A 12,922-nucleotide genomic window follows, 5' to 3' on the forward strand; every position below is an offset into this window, starting at 1 on the left:
GAAAGGGAGAGTGAGAGTTTGTGTGTGTGTGTCTGTCCAGGTGGCCTGTCTCCAGCAATTCATTTCTGCTACATAGGCCATAATTCCAAAATGTCCATAACCCCTCAAAGCAGTGTCATCCACCATCTGGGAGCAGTTTAAAACATGACTTTTGGGGGTACATTAGACATACAAACTGTAATTTGTTTTACTCCTCAGTTTTTGAATGCTAGTGTGTAGAAGTTTCACAGTTTGTTTTTGTAGCAGGGTCTCACTCTGTGGCCCAGGTTGACCTTGAATTTGTGATGTTTGTGCTTTAGGTTTCTGGGTACTAGAATCATAGCAGGAATTCTCACAGGTTTTCTTTGTTTGTTTTATTTCATTTTGTGACAGAGTCTAAAGCTTTTTCCTGACTGTCTGGTACTTGCTATGCAGACCAGTAGAGATCCACCTGTCTCTGCCTCTCTGCTGGGACGAGAGGTATATACCACCACCATGCCCAGCACAGCTGATTTTTATAGCAACTATAATCTCAGGGCTTTACTGAACTCATTGGTTTTGGTACTTACTTATATCAATCATTTTTATTGATTAAAACTTACTTTTTTTGAGACATGATCTTATGTGGCTGGTCTTGCATTTTCCTTTCCTTTTTCTTTTTTTAGGCTGGTGGTGGTAGTTTTATTTGTTTGCTTGTTTTTTTGGTTAGCTCTTTTGTGGTCTTGAATTCTTTTTTGATCATCCTGCATCTTGCCTACTGAGTGCTGGGATTATGAACATGCCATGGCATAGTGCTGAGAATCTTATGGAAGGACTTATACATGCCAGTCAAGATTTCTATCAACTGAGCCCCAGCCCCAGTCCTCCTCCATTGTATTTAAAAGTTTTTGTATTACTGTTATGATGCTGAGGTGAAGATGTGTGTTGGTTAGGTTTTATTTTTCCTTTTTGTCAACTTAACCCAAACTAGAGTCATCTGAGGAGAGGAAAACTCAATTGAGAAAGTGTCTCCATGAGATTGGTCTATAGGCAAATGAGGCATGTTCTTGGTTAATGATTGATGTGAGAGGGTCCAGCCCACTCTGGGCATTGCTACTTCTGGGCAGGTGTGTGTATACTCTCTCTCTCTCTCTCACACACACACACACACACACACACACACACACACACACCAGCTGAGTGAGCCATGGGAATAAGCTAGTAAGCAGTATTCTTCCATTGCCTCTGCCAGCCTTTAGGGAGGCTGGGATGCACCACTATGCCCAAAGGTCTTGAGTTTCTGCCCTGGCTTCCCTTCATGATAGACTGTAAACTGTATGATGAAGTAAACTCCCTCTACCTCACTATTCTTCCCCAAGTTGCTTTGGTCATGATGTTTATCACAGCAGTAGAAACCCAACTAGGACTCGTGTGTGTGAAGTGTGTGTGTGTGTTGCAGAGATGGGGTACAGTGCTGCTGGGGTGGTAAGAAGACATATGCCATGGTGTGAATTGAATGTAGAGGCTGAAGACAACTTAGTGGAGTTGGCTCTCTCTATCTTTATGTGGGCTCAGGGCTGAACACAAGTTGTCTGTCTTGCACTACAAGGGCTTTATCTGCTGAGCCAGTTTACTGTCCCTCTCCCCCCTCTAAAAAAAAAAAAAGAAAACCATTTTTTAGCTGGGCAATGGTGGTGCACACCTTTAATCCCAGCACTTGGGGGGCAGAGGCAGGCGGATTTCTCAGTTTGAGGCCAGCCTGGTCTACAGAGTGAGTTCCAGGACAGCCAGGACTACACAGAGAAACCCTGTCTTGAAAAACTAAAACCAAACCAAACCAAAACAAAACCATTTTTTTTAAATAAGATATATTTTGGGGGGGCTGGTGAGATGGCTCAGTGGGTAAGAGCACCCGACTGCTCTCCCGAAGGTCAGGAGTTCAAATCCCAGCAACCACATGGTGGCTCACAACCATCTGTAACAAGATCTGACGCCCTCTTCTGGAGCGTCTGAAGACAGCTACAGTGTACTTACATATAATAAATAAATAAATCTTTAAAAAAAAATCAAACAATGTATGCATGCATTGATGTATTACAGTGGTGCACAATATTTAAAAAAAAAAAGATATATTTTGGGTATTTATTTATTTATTTAGAGACAGTGTCTCACTATGTAGTCTCAGCTGGCCTGGAACTTTCTAGGTGGAGGAGCTGGCTTATGCTTCCCAAGGTTTCCATCTGTGTGCTGAAATTGCCTATTTATTCATGTATGTTGTCTGGGTGCTTCTCCATGCTGCTGGGTGATGACAACACGTCTTTAATTCTAGCACGGGGGAGTGGAGGAGGAGAAAGAAGCAGAAGGGTCTCTGAATCTGAGACCAGTCTGGTCTACAGAGTGAGTTCCATGACAGCCAGAGATACAAAGAAGGAAGCCCTGTTTCAGAAACAAAACAAAACAAGACAAAACAAAACAAGACAAACAAAAAAACTTCCCCTATGTAGTGTAGCCTCCATGATTGCTGTTCTCTACCATACCCAGTTTGTATGGTACTGAGGAGTAAATTGAGGGCCTTCTGCACTCTAGGCAAACACTGCCAATTGTGCAGCTCCCCTTTAATTGTTATTTTAGAGTGAAGGTTCATCTCTGGTTCTTGTTGGTCACAGTCAGCTTACCCTCTGCTAGGGCCTGAACCAAGGCTTCTCAGGCTCTAGTTAAGTGCTCTGTAACTGGCTCTCACCCTCTGCTGCAAACACATTAATCATTGCTTTAATCTTGGTGCTTCAAACCTAGACATTGTATTTGGTTTGTTGATGGCTTTGGTCTTGATATTCGGGTCCTAATTCCCTACCTTTTGCTTTTTTCCTGTGATTCATACTTCATAGTTGAAAATTATAAAGAAATTTGAGACTAAATTGAGTAGTTTTTAGTGTTGAAGTAGCACTTATCTTTCTGTTAAGCATTTAGTGTAGAGCTAGATAGTCAGCCTAGTCAAGGGTTGAGTTCGGTCTGTGTATTGTGTTTGCTGTTGATTCCTGTTTGCTTCTGGTTCCCCTGAGTTAGCTTGATGAAGGGTTTTCTTCCGTATTTCAGTTTCAGGACTCTGCTTGAATCCTTTCCTGTTTCCTGGAATGCTTCTTCCCTGTGCGCTCACTTTGTCTTGCCAGCCTGATTGTGAGGTGTGGGACCAATTTCTTAATTTTTCTGGTACAGTTGAGGGGCAGTGGACTGTGCTAGGAAACTTGGTAAGGTTGAACAGGATCCTGCCAGTAGCGTATGCTTGTCTCAAAGATTAAGCCATACATGGCTAAGTCCGCACGGCTGGTACAGTGAAACTGAATGGCTCATTAAATCAGTTATGGTTCTTTTGGTCACTCGCCCCCTCCTGCTCGGATGGATAACTGTGGACATTCTAGAGCTAATGCATGCTGAGGGTGTTGCCCCATCCCGGGCAGGGGAGATGCCTGTGCATTTATCAGTAAAAACCAACCCGGCTGTGGGTGCTGGGGGCTTTGGTAACTCCAGATAACCTTGGGCAGATCTCTTGCCTCCTGTGGTGGTGACGACCCATTTGAACGTCTGCCCTATTAATTTAAGATGGTCGTAGAGCCTACCATGTTGACCACGGGTGATGGTGAATCAGGGTTCCATTCTGGAGAGGGAGCCTGAGAACCGGCTACCACGTCCAAGGAAGGCAGCAGGTGTGCAAATTACCCACTCCCGACATGGGGAGGTTGTGACAAAAAATAACAATACAGGACTCTCTTGAGGCCCTGTAATTGGAATGAGTCTACTTTAAATCCTTTAATGAGGATCCACTGGAGTGCAAGTCTTGTGCCTACTGGACATACCCCAGCTGGCAACCTACACAGACCCACATCGGAACTCCAGATTAAACAAAGACTGTGAGTAACCCCTGGTGCTAGTTCCAAAGACTCAAGCCTTCCAATTCTAAAGACAGACACTCTGTCTTCTTCCCACTTTTATTTTGGACAGAGCTACTACACCAACCCTGTCCAAATCCAGATAGTCCAACTGACCATTAACAAAAACTCTGATCCACACTCCTCTCTCCCTACTCCCTACTTCCTCCAGTCCTGCCGATAAGGTGCCACCAAATCCATATGCTGCTTCTCTTCCTGCTCTACTTTTAGGGTGTACAAAAAACATTCCACCCCTGCCATCTTCTAGCATTACCAACCAAGGCAAAACACGGGGGTGGGGGTGGGCTACCTGCTAGAGCAGCCATGACGTGGCAGAGCAGGCCCTTCCCCGTCCCCCAGGTGAAAAGAGCCTGGCAAGCAAGAACAATAGATGAGATTTTGCTGCTGAGAATTCAAACAAAACAAAACAAAACAAAACTGGCAAGCAAGAACAATAGATGAGATTTTGCTGCTGAGAATTCAAACAAAACAAAACAAAACAAAACAAAACAAAAAAAAGAAAAAAAGAAAAAAAGAAAAAAGAAAAGAAAAACCCAACCCACATACCTGTAACTGTTAACACAAAATTTTTCATGCTTCTTTATTTAAATGTTCATTTTTCCCCCTAACAGGAATACTTGAAACAATGTTTGTGCCCTCTGACTAAAATTGTCCTAAAATTCTTTTAAACTTCAAAAATCATATTTAATCTATTCCCATAGGCCAAACCAACTATGTTAATAACCATTATTTAATCCTTAATTAACAACCAGTCTCCTTATACAAACAAGCTATTGCTGCTTATCCCAGATATATAATTAACATGGTATTTTCTTCTTCAGCCATCCAACGCAGATAAATCCTCAACTCTTCCCTCTGATTTCCCTAGTACAACACACTTAAAGGATTCCCTCCAGGGCTAAATTCCTCAACACCCTGGCCTCCTTTCTAGGACTATTACAACAGACCATGATATGCTCCCAAGCAAACTGTTACAGGCTTAACATATACACTGTCCACCCTGTGCAGACACCCCCTGCTGGGTTCTGCTCCCAAGTTGTGATTACTCTACAGGTTTATCTCTACAAAAGGGAAAAAGTGAGCTGTTGCCACAGGCCATCTCCTTGGACCTACCTCTGCAATAAAGCTGCCTTTGTCCAGACACATCATCTGACTGAAGACTTCCGAGATAAGCAGATGCTGAGAGCTTCGGGACCTTCCAGCCACAGATGAACTCTCTTGCCAGTCTAATGGCTACCGAACTTGGGGAAACTTACATGATCTCTATATAGATAAATCAAATATTGTTTAAAAATTGGTGTTAATAACCTCACAAACTCTGTACAAACTCACTCTCAATTTCAATCCACTGAACAGTTAATTAATCCAATAATCCCTTGTCTTCCTAGCCCCCTCCCCTCTGGCTTATGTTGTGTTTTGTTTTGATGCTTACACCCCACCCCACCCCACCCCACATTCTCACCACAAATAACAGTCACTCCAATGACACCTCTCCTTTATCAAAAAGAAAAGGAGGGAGGAGTCGTGGAGCAGTGCCGGGAAACTTGGTGAGTTGGAAGCTCTGGAACCTCTGAGAGGATGGGAGGAGCTTCACCTGCTTCCGACCAGGCCCCTGTCATGTGACCACACTCCCTGCCTACCATCGTGACCTGTGGTCACGTAGATCAGAGCAGAGTTCTCCATGCCGATGAGGTACCTAGATGGGCCCTGACAGTTTAGCCAGCAAGCTTCCCTTCCCGGACATTCCTTCCTTCAAAAGGTATTTAATCTCTGGTCCACCGTGAGGAGATGGCATGCACCCATTTTCCACGATGAACAATTAATAAGCAAGGAGCGTCTGATCGAGAACCACCGTGGGAAGCGTGGAGAACGCCTTTGTCTAGAGAGCCGCTCCTAAATCTCCCGCAGAGGGACCTCTGAGCCCCCTTGACAATCTCTGCTAAGCTAAGGACAATCACTGATGAGCTAAGCTGGAGTTTCCCATCCCTGAAAGCCCTGGGCTCTTCATCCTGGGGTCCCAACCAACTCCCCAAGACCCAGTGGCATCTGGATGTGCAGGAGTTTGGGAGCCCCTGGCCCTGGGTTCTTCATCACAGGCCCATGGGCCCCTGACCCTCCATTCTCAACTCCTCTGTACAGTTTCCAGGGAGGACTGAGGAGCCCCAGCTCTGACCGCCCACATCTTAGACTGTGTTTTCCCACCCCCCGAGCAGTGTATTAGTGTTTCCCTCAAGCCAAACACCAACAAAAGCGCAGGGTAATCTAGACTCATCTGCCTGCTGTCGTTCCCATATCCCAGTGGCAACACTACAGCGCAGAGGCAGTCTTTGGAGGCTCTCCACCCTTGAGCTTTGTGGTGAAGTTTTATCAGAAACAGTAACCTGGGTAGAGTGGGTTGAGGATGGTTTTCTGTCTCATAGTGGAGTAGACAGCTTTGGAGCCTTGCTCCTTCCCTCCACTATAGTTTACTTACTTGTGCCCTATGCGTTTGGGTACTGGATCTTTTCCTAGTCCTTCAAGTTCTTCTTTTGTAGAAGACAAGGGCACTGAAAGCATTACCTTTGCTGTGTAGGCCACACTCTTTTTCCAAGACCTCCCCCAGCTGCAGAGCCTTCTCTACTCTCCTGCCTATCTCTGGGTCTTAGCTGTCGAGTAATCTTGTCTTTGGGTGCAAACTGGAACCTGTGAGTGGATATGAACTCCTGTGTCCCTGGCTATTTGAGAGATTTTATACTAAGTGCTGCCTTATACCAGATTTTATACCCCAGCTTCTCTTCCAGAAGACCCAGCGTCAATTCCCAGCACCCACAAGGTGGCACAACTGTGTAACTCTAGTTCCAAGGGGATCTCATGCCCTCTTCTGGCCTCCATGGGCACTGCATCATGGATGTGGTGCACAGACATACACAGGCCAAACATCCATGTACACAAAAATAATAAAATGCTCAAAAATATTTTTGAAAAGTTTTCATACCAGTCTACACTCAGATTATTAGCAATTTATTATATACAGTGGAATTCTTCCTAGCCATTTTTGTTATCCACTTGTCCTGTGGCTTCATTTTCCTCCTGTCACTTGTGGACATTTTGTTTATGTCTGCCTATTTTTTTTTTTTAAATGATATCCAACTGCCTAGTCTACAACAGGGATTCTTAACCTGTGGGTCATGATCCATTTGGGAGGGTCCAATGACCCTTTCACAGGGGCCACCTAAGACTATCAGAAAACATAGATACTTACATTATGATTCATAGTAGCAAAATCACAGGGATGAAGTAGCCATGCAAATACTTTTATGGGTGGAGGTCACCACAGCACAAGAGCTGCTGCATTAGGACAGTTGGGAATCACTGCTTTGCAGCCTCAGCTCCCTCATGCATTCAAGAACAGTTAGTATTCCACTTTCTACTTTCCAGACCGAAACTGAAAAGCCTGCCTTATTAACTTGTACTACTGAATTGCTTACTGTTTAAATACATTGCAAACTGGAAAGTAAGTTGCAAGTACAGTCACTAAGCTTTTGGGTAGTCATCATCTACCGACTTTACCAGTTATTAAATTTTTGCCACATAAGCTTTATTACTATTTTCCTATATGTCTTAGTTAGGGTTTCTAGTGGTGAAATGAGCCACTATGACCAGAAAGCAAGTTGAGGAGGGAAGCATTTATTCTGTTTACGCTTTGGCATCACTCTTTATCACCAAAGGAAGCCTGGAGGTAGTAACTGGTGCAGAGGCCATGGAGGAGTGCTACTTACTGGCTTGCTTCCCTGGCTTGCTCAGCCTGTTTTCTTGTAGAACCCAGAACCACCAGCCTAGGGATGGCAACACCCACCATGGTCTGGGCCCTTCCCCATTGATCACTAATTGAGAAAATGCCCTATAGCTGGATCTCATGGAGGCATTTCCTCAACTGAGGCTTCTTCCTCTCTGATGGCTCTAGCTTGTGTCAAATTGACACACAAAACCAGCCAGTACACTCTATATTTATAAATTGTTATTATTGATGTATTTGAGAGTAGAATCTTCAATCCCATGACTACCTACCTTTAAATACATCAATCTCATTAAAAATTTTAAAATTTATTACATTTTATTATTTTGAAACTTGGGGTGAGGTCTAAAATATATATGTATATTGATTTTACATATGCTTATGTATTTGTATATACGTACATATATGTTTACACACATGTATATATAAGCATATATACATAGATATATAATGTACATATATAAATGAACATATGCGCGCGTGTGTGTGTGTGTGTGTGTGTGTGTGCGCGCGCGCGTAATATAAATTTTGAGCCAGGGTCTCACTGTGTGCCCTTGGCTGGTCTGGAGCTCACTATGTGCACCAGGCTGACCTTGAACTCATAGAGATCCTGCTGCCTTTCCCCTTCTGAGTGATGGAATTAAGGGCCTGTGTCACTATACCCAGCTAAACTTACTTTTAAAAATATTAGTAATATGTGAAGATTGTTGTATATTAAGTATTATATACTGATAAAGCATGCATCAGTAATTTTTATTTATTAATCTCTTTCTGTTTGTAGGTATCGTTGTTAGGATTGGAGATTTTAAGTGCCTTTGTGGATAGATTGTCAACACGATTCAAATCTTATGTAACAATGGGTAAGTTCACTTTAACAATCATTGTAGAGTTTGTAACAGTGGTTTTTACTTCTAATTTTTGTTAATTAGAATGGTTTTCTGTAAATTTAGAAAAAAATGTTTGGGGATTGGAGAAACGGTTCAGTGGTTAAAAGCACTTGTTCAGAAGACCTGGGAAAGGCCTGTGTTAGATTCGCAGCACTCAGCAGGTGCTTCACTACCATCTGTAGCTCTAGCTCCAGGATGTTTGATGCCCTTTTCTGGCCTTTGAAGGTTCTCGCACACACACAGCATACACTTACACACAGACACATTCAATTAAAATAAAGTAATACATTAAAATTAAAATTTTAAAAAAAGATATAGTTTTGTATACCAGAGATAAGGTACTTTAGTATTTTAATCTACTAAAAAAGACATTAAGGGTTCTTAAATAGGCAATTCTGCAGGAGGCATAAAGCAGAAGCAACAGGACAGCACCACATCCTGGGTGCTGTTAAGTATTTATGACATGGACGCATCTTCTTTAGTGTCTCTAACTTTTTGTAAAATGACAAAATTTATAATACAACTTACATGCTGTGGGGTTGGTTTTTGTTGTTTTGAGACAAGAGTCTCACTCTATGGCCTTAGCAGACCTGGAACTCATTCTTTATGCAAGGCTGGCATCCAACATATAGAGAGATCCGCCTGCCTCTGCCTCCCAAGTGCGGGGATTAAAGGCGTGCGCCACCATCCAGGCTACGTTGCTAGTTTTTTTGTTTGTTTTGTTTTGTTTTGTTTTATGGAGAAGTCTTCTCAGACCAAAAGAGAAACACAAAGCCGGGGTTTTGTCTGTCTGGATGCAGAGACTGAATCTTGCACACTGAACATAGATCATTAACCCTGAGCTGTACTCCTCCCACATGTTTTATTATTAGGTTGAACAAAGTTACTGTGTCATGTTTATGGCCTTCCTCTAAGCAGCAGTTATGCTGTGCTAGCTGCATGGTCATTGTGCTCCTGCAAGTTGCTGCTCTGCGTAACACAGTGATGGAGTTGGCTAACACGGGTGATCGTCATCTGCACTTTAGAGTGCTTTATGAATGAGGTCACTACGATCTTACATCAACATACAGAGATACCACCTGGAAAGTTAGTGGCTGTCTTCGTGATTTAAATTAATACCTAACAGTGTCAGCATATTATTAAACTTACTTTCAAATATCTGTGGTCAGTTTTTTCATGTTTGATACGCTACCTAATTGTGTCAATTTTTTTATTTTTCTTTTCCCTCCATTTCTTGAATAGGTTTCTTGGTATTAACTTTTAATCACTAATTGGTACTTCCCACCCTTAGTATTGAGGTAAAATCTTTACTCTGTCTTCTGCTTAAAATTCATGGCAGGTGTTAAAAAAACATACTTTAAAAACATGTTTTGCTTATGTATTTGTGTGCATAAATGGGGACTTAAAAAATAAAGTTGTGTTCTTTGAGGCTTTGGGAAATTGGATGATAAGGCATGCTTGATTTTCTCTTACATGTAAGTATTGACTGACTTTGTAGTGCAGCTTCCTTTTGTCTAGGTCCTTGTAGCTTTGCTTTGCTCCCCTTTCCCTCCCTCCCTCCCTCCCTCCCTCCTCCCTCCCTCCCTCCAAATAAAAGGTCTCTGTGCAGCTCTGACTGGCTTAGAGCTCGGTGTTTATCTCTGGCTGGCCTTGAACTGACTATACAATCAAGAATAACTTTGAACTTTAAACTTCCGGTCCTCATGGATGATAAGCACGTCCGCTCCCCTGGCCTTTTCTTTTTTTCTTTCTTTCTTTCTTTTTTTTTTTTTTAAGATTTATGTATTATTATATCTAAGTACACTGTAGCTGTCTTCAGATGCACCAGAAGAGGGCGTCAGATCTCATTACGGATGGTGGTGAGCCACCATGTGGTTGCTGGGATTTGAACTCAGGCCCTTCATCAGAGCAGTCGGTGCTCTTAACCACTGAGCCACCTCTCCAGCCCCTCCCCTGGCCTTTTCATGCTAAGCCCCATTGCCGGCTGTCCTGACCTGCCAGCTTCCAGTAATGACACGGAAACTTTATTTATGAATTACTTATTTATGAATGCTTAGGCTTTATAGTTTAGGCTTGTTTCCAACTTGCTCGTATAACTTAATTTACCTATTTATTCTAATATACGTTACGCCATGTGGCCCAATACCTGCCCTTCACTTCTGGCACCTGTTTCTCCCTCTGAGTCTGGCTGGTGAATTCTACCACCACCACCATGCCCGTCTGAATCTTTCCCACAGTTCCTATTTCTGCCCGGAAGTTCCTCCTTTCCTTTCCTCCTTACCTATGGGCCGTCAGCCCTGTATTAAAGCCAGTCAGAGAATGCCTGAGGCAGGTGAGGAAGGACAGAGACTCACCTTCACACAATGTACAAAAAGATTACCCCAGTACTTCCAACTGAGCCTTGAGCATGGACTCTCTGATTCATAATTCCTTTCATCTTTTTTGTTATTCATAACTGAGAATATTGACTACAGTATTGCAAGGTTGAAATACCACACTGAAGTTGGCATACTTGGCATTTCTTGCCTCTCTGTGGGCATTGTGTTTGTGATCCCCACCAGAGTTGTAGCTCCAGATGGCACTTGACACTGAAGTGTTACTCTGGGTATTACGCGTCTTACTAATTTTTCAGATACGGGTGTACTGACAGCTCACTGAAGCATGATGGACTGGAGTTGTCAATGACTTTGAATAGTTTCCTTGGTGTTCCAGGACCCTGGGATGGCATTTCCGTTATATACGTGTGCCTTCTCCCATCTTAATTATTGTCTACAGAATCTTGAGCAGAAATTCTCCACTCTAGTTTAGCAGAAGCCTGCTCATTTATTTGGATGTAGCTTAACTTGTATGTGCTGTGCTTGTCTTACTCAGGGATTCTATTCCTGCACAAACACCATGACCAAAACGCAAGTTGGGGAGGAAAGGGTTTATTCAGCTTACACTTCCACACCGTGTTCATCACCAAAGGAAGTCAGGACTGGAACTCAAGCAGGGCAGGAAGCAGGAGCTGATGCAGAGGCCATGGAGGGATGTTCTTTACTGGCTTGCCTCCCCTGGCTTGCTCAGCTTGCTCTCTTATAGAAGCCAAGACTGCCAGCCCAGGGATGGCGGCCTTTCCCCCTTGATCACTAATTGAGAAAATTCCTTACAGTTGGATCTCATGGAGGCATTTCCTCACCTGAAGCTCTTTTCTCTGTGATAACTCCAGCTGTGTCAGGTTGACACACAAAACCAGCCAGTACACCTGGGCTGCCTTGAATTTGATCATCTTGCCTCCATCCATCTCTCCAATCTCAAATACTGAGATTACAAGTATATGGCACCACATTTTAGATGTGGCCTAAAGTACTTTTTAGTATTGAAATGAACCCCTATTTAGCCTAATGTTTGAGTTTCCTTTTGAAGTTAAATTTTACAGAATATGTTTCTCCTTGTTACTGTTATATGGATGCCTACACACACACACACACACACACATTATTGTAATTACCTAACTAAAAACTGTGTATTTACTCAAATGCTGATTTTACTATCTAATAGTAGTTTAGTCTAATAGTGTTGTAAAGATTAAGTGAGATAAGACTGGGCAGTGGTGGCACATGCCTTTAATCCCAGCACTTGGGAGGCAGAGGCAGGCGGATTTCTGAGTTCGAGGCCAGCCTGGTCTACAGAGTGAGTTCCAGGACAGCCAGGGCTATACAGAGAAACCCTGTTTGGAAAAACTAAAACCAAACCAAAACCAAAACCAAAAAAATTAAGTGAAATAATTTATTTTTTACTATTATGTTCTGTGATTTAGAAGAAACAGATTCTCATAATAGCCAGCCATGTGGATTGAATCATTTTTATTAACAATACATCTAAAAAAATGAGAAAGATGCTGGAGTAGAACCCAGGGTCTTTTGCATTGCTTGGCTAGCACCGTACCACTGAGACATGTGCCTAGCCATGAGCAGTACTTACATTGGTTTATGACTTAATAAACTATCTTATTTTATAGATGGAAGTTTTGTCTGCATGTATGTCTGTGTATGCCATGGAGGTTAGAAAAGGACATTAGATCTCTTGGCACCAGAATTATGAATGGTTTTGAGCTGTCATGTGGGTGTTGGGGATCGAACCCAGCTCTTCCTGAAGAGTAGCCAGTGCTCTTAACCACTGAGCCATCTCTTCAGCCCCGTGTTTATGATATTAATTGTGAGGGCTGCTTTTTGTTTTATTGTGACAGGTTCTCTGTATATAATCCAGGCTAGCCTGGTCTCAGTCCTGCTGACTGAGCCTCCCCAGTGCTGGAATTAAAGCATGCACTTCCATACCTGGCTTGAAGGCTTTTTCCCCTTGATTACACCTTCTGTAAG

General features: G+C 42.9%; 1 protein-coding gene across 24 annotated transcripts in view; it reads left to right on the forward strand.

Moving 5' to 3' along the window:
- The window catches only part of Clasp2 (CLIP associating protein 2), a 179,621-nt gene that overhangs the window by 13,055 nt on the left and 153,644 nt on the right, over nt 1–12,922 (forward strand). For 23 of the 24 annotated variants that reach the window (XR_379881.4, XM_006512384.4, XM_006512385.4 and 20 more), the window contains exon 2: nt 8,459–8,537. Coding sequence is in view for 20 of the 24 variants with exons in the window: in XM_006512384.4 (XP_006512447.1) it covers nt 8,459–8,537 (79 nt within the window). In the remaining 4 variants the exon portion in view is untranslated. Of the gene's footprint in view, nt 1–8,458; nt 8,538–12,792; nt 12,918–12,922 lie in introns of all 24 variants that reach the window. The other variant, XM_030244705.1, reaches the window with a different exon arrangement.

The sequence above is a fragment of the Mus musculus genome, chromosome 9 (assembly GCF_000001635.26).
Source record: "Mus musculus strain C57BL/6J chromosome 9, GRCm38.p6 C57BL/6J".
NCBI lineage: Eukaryota > Metazoa > Chordata > Mammalia > Rodentia > Muridae > Mus > Mus musculus.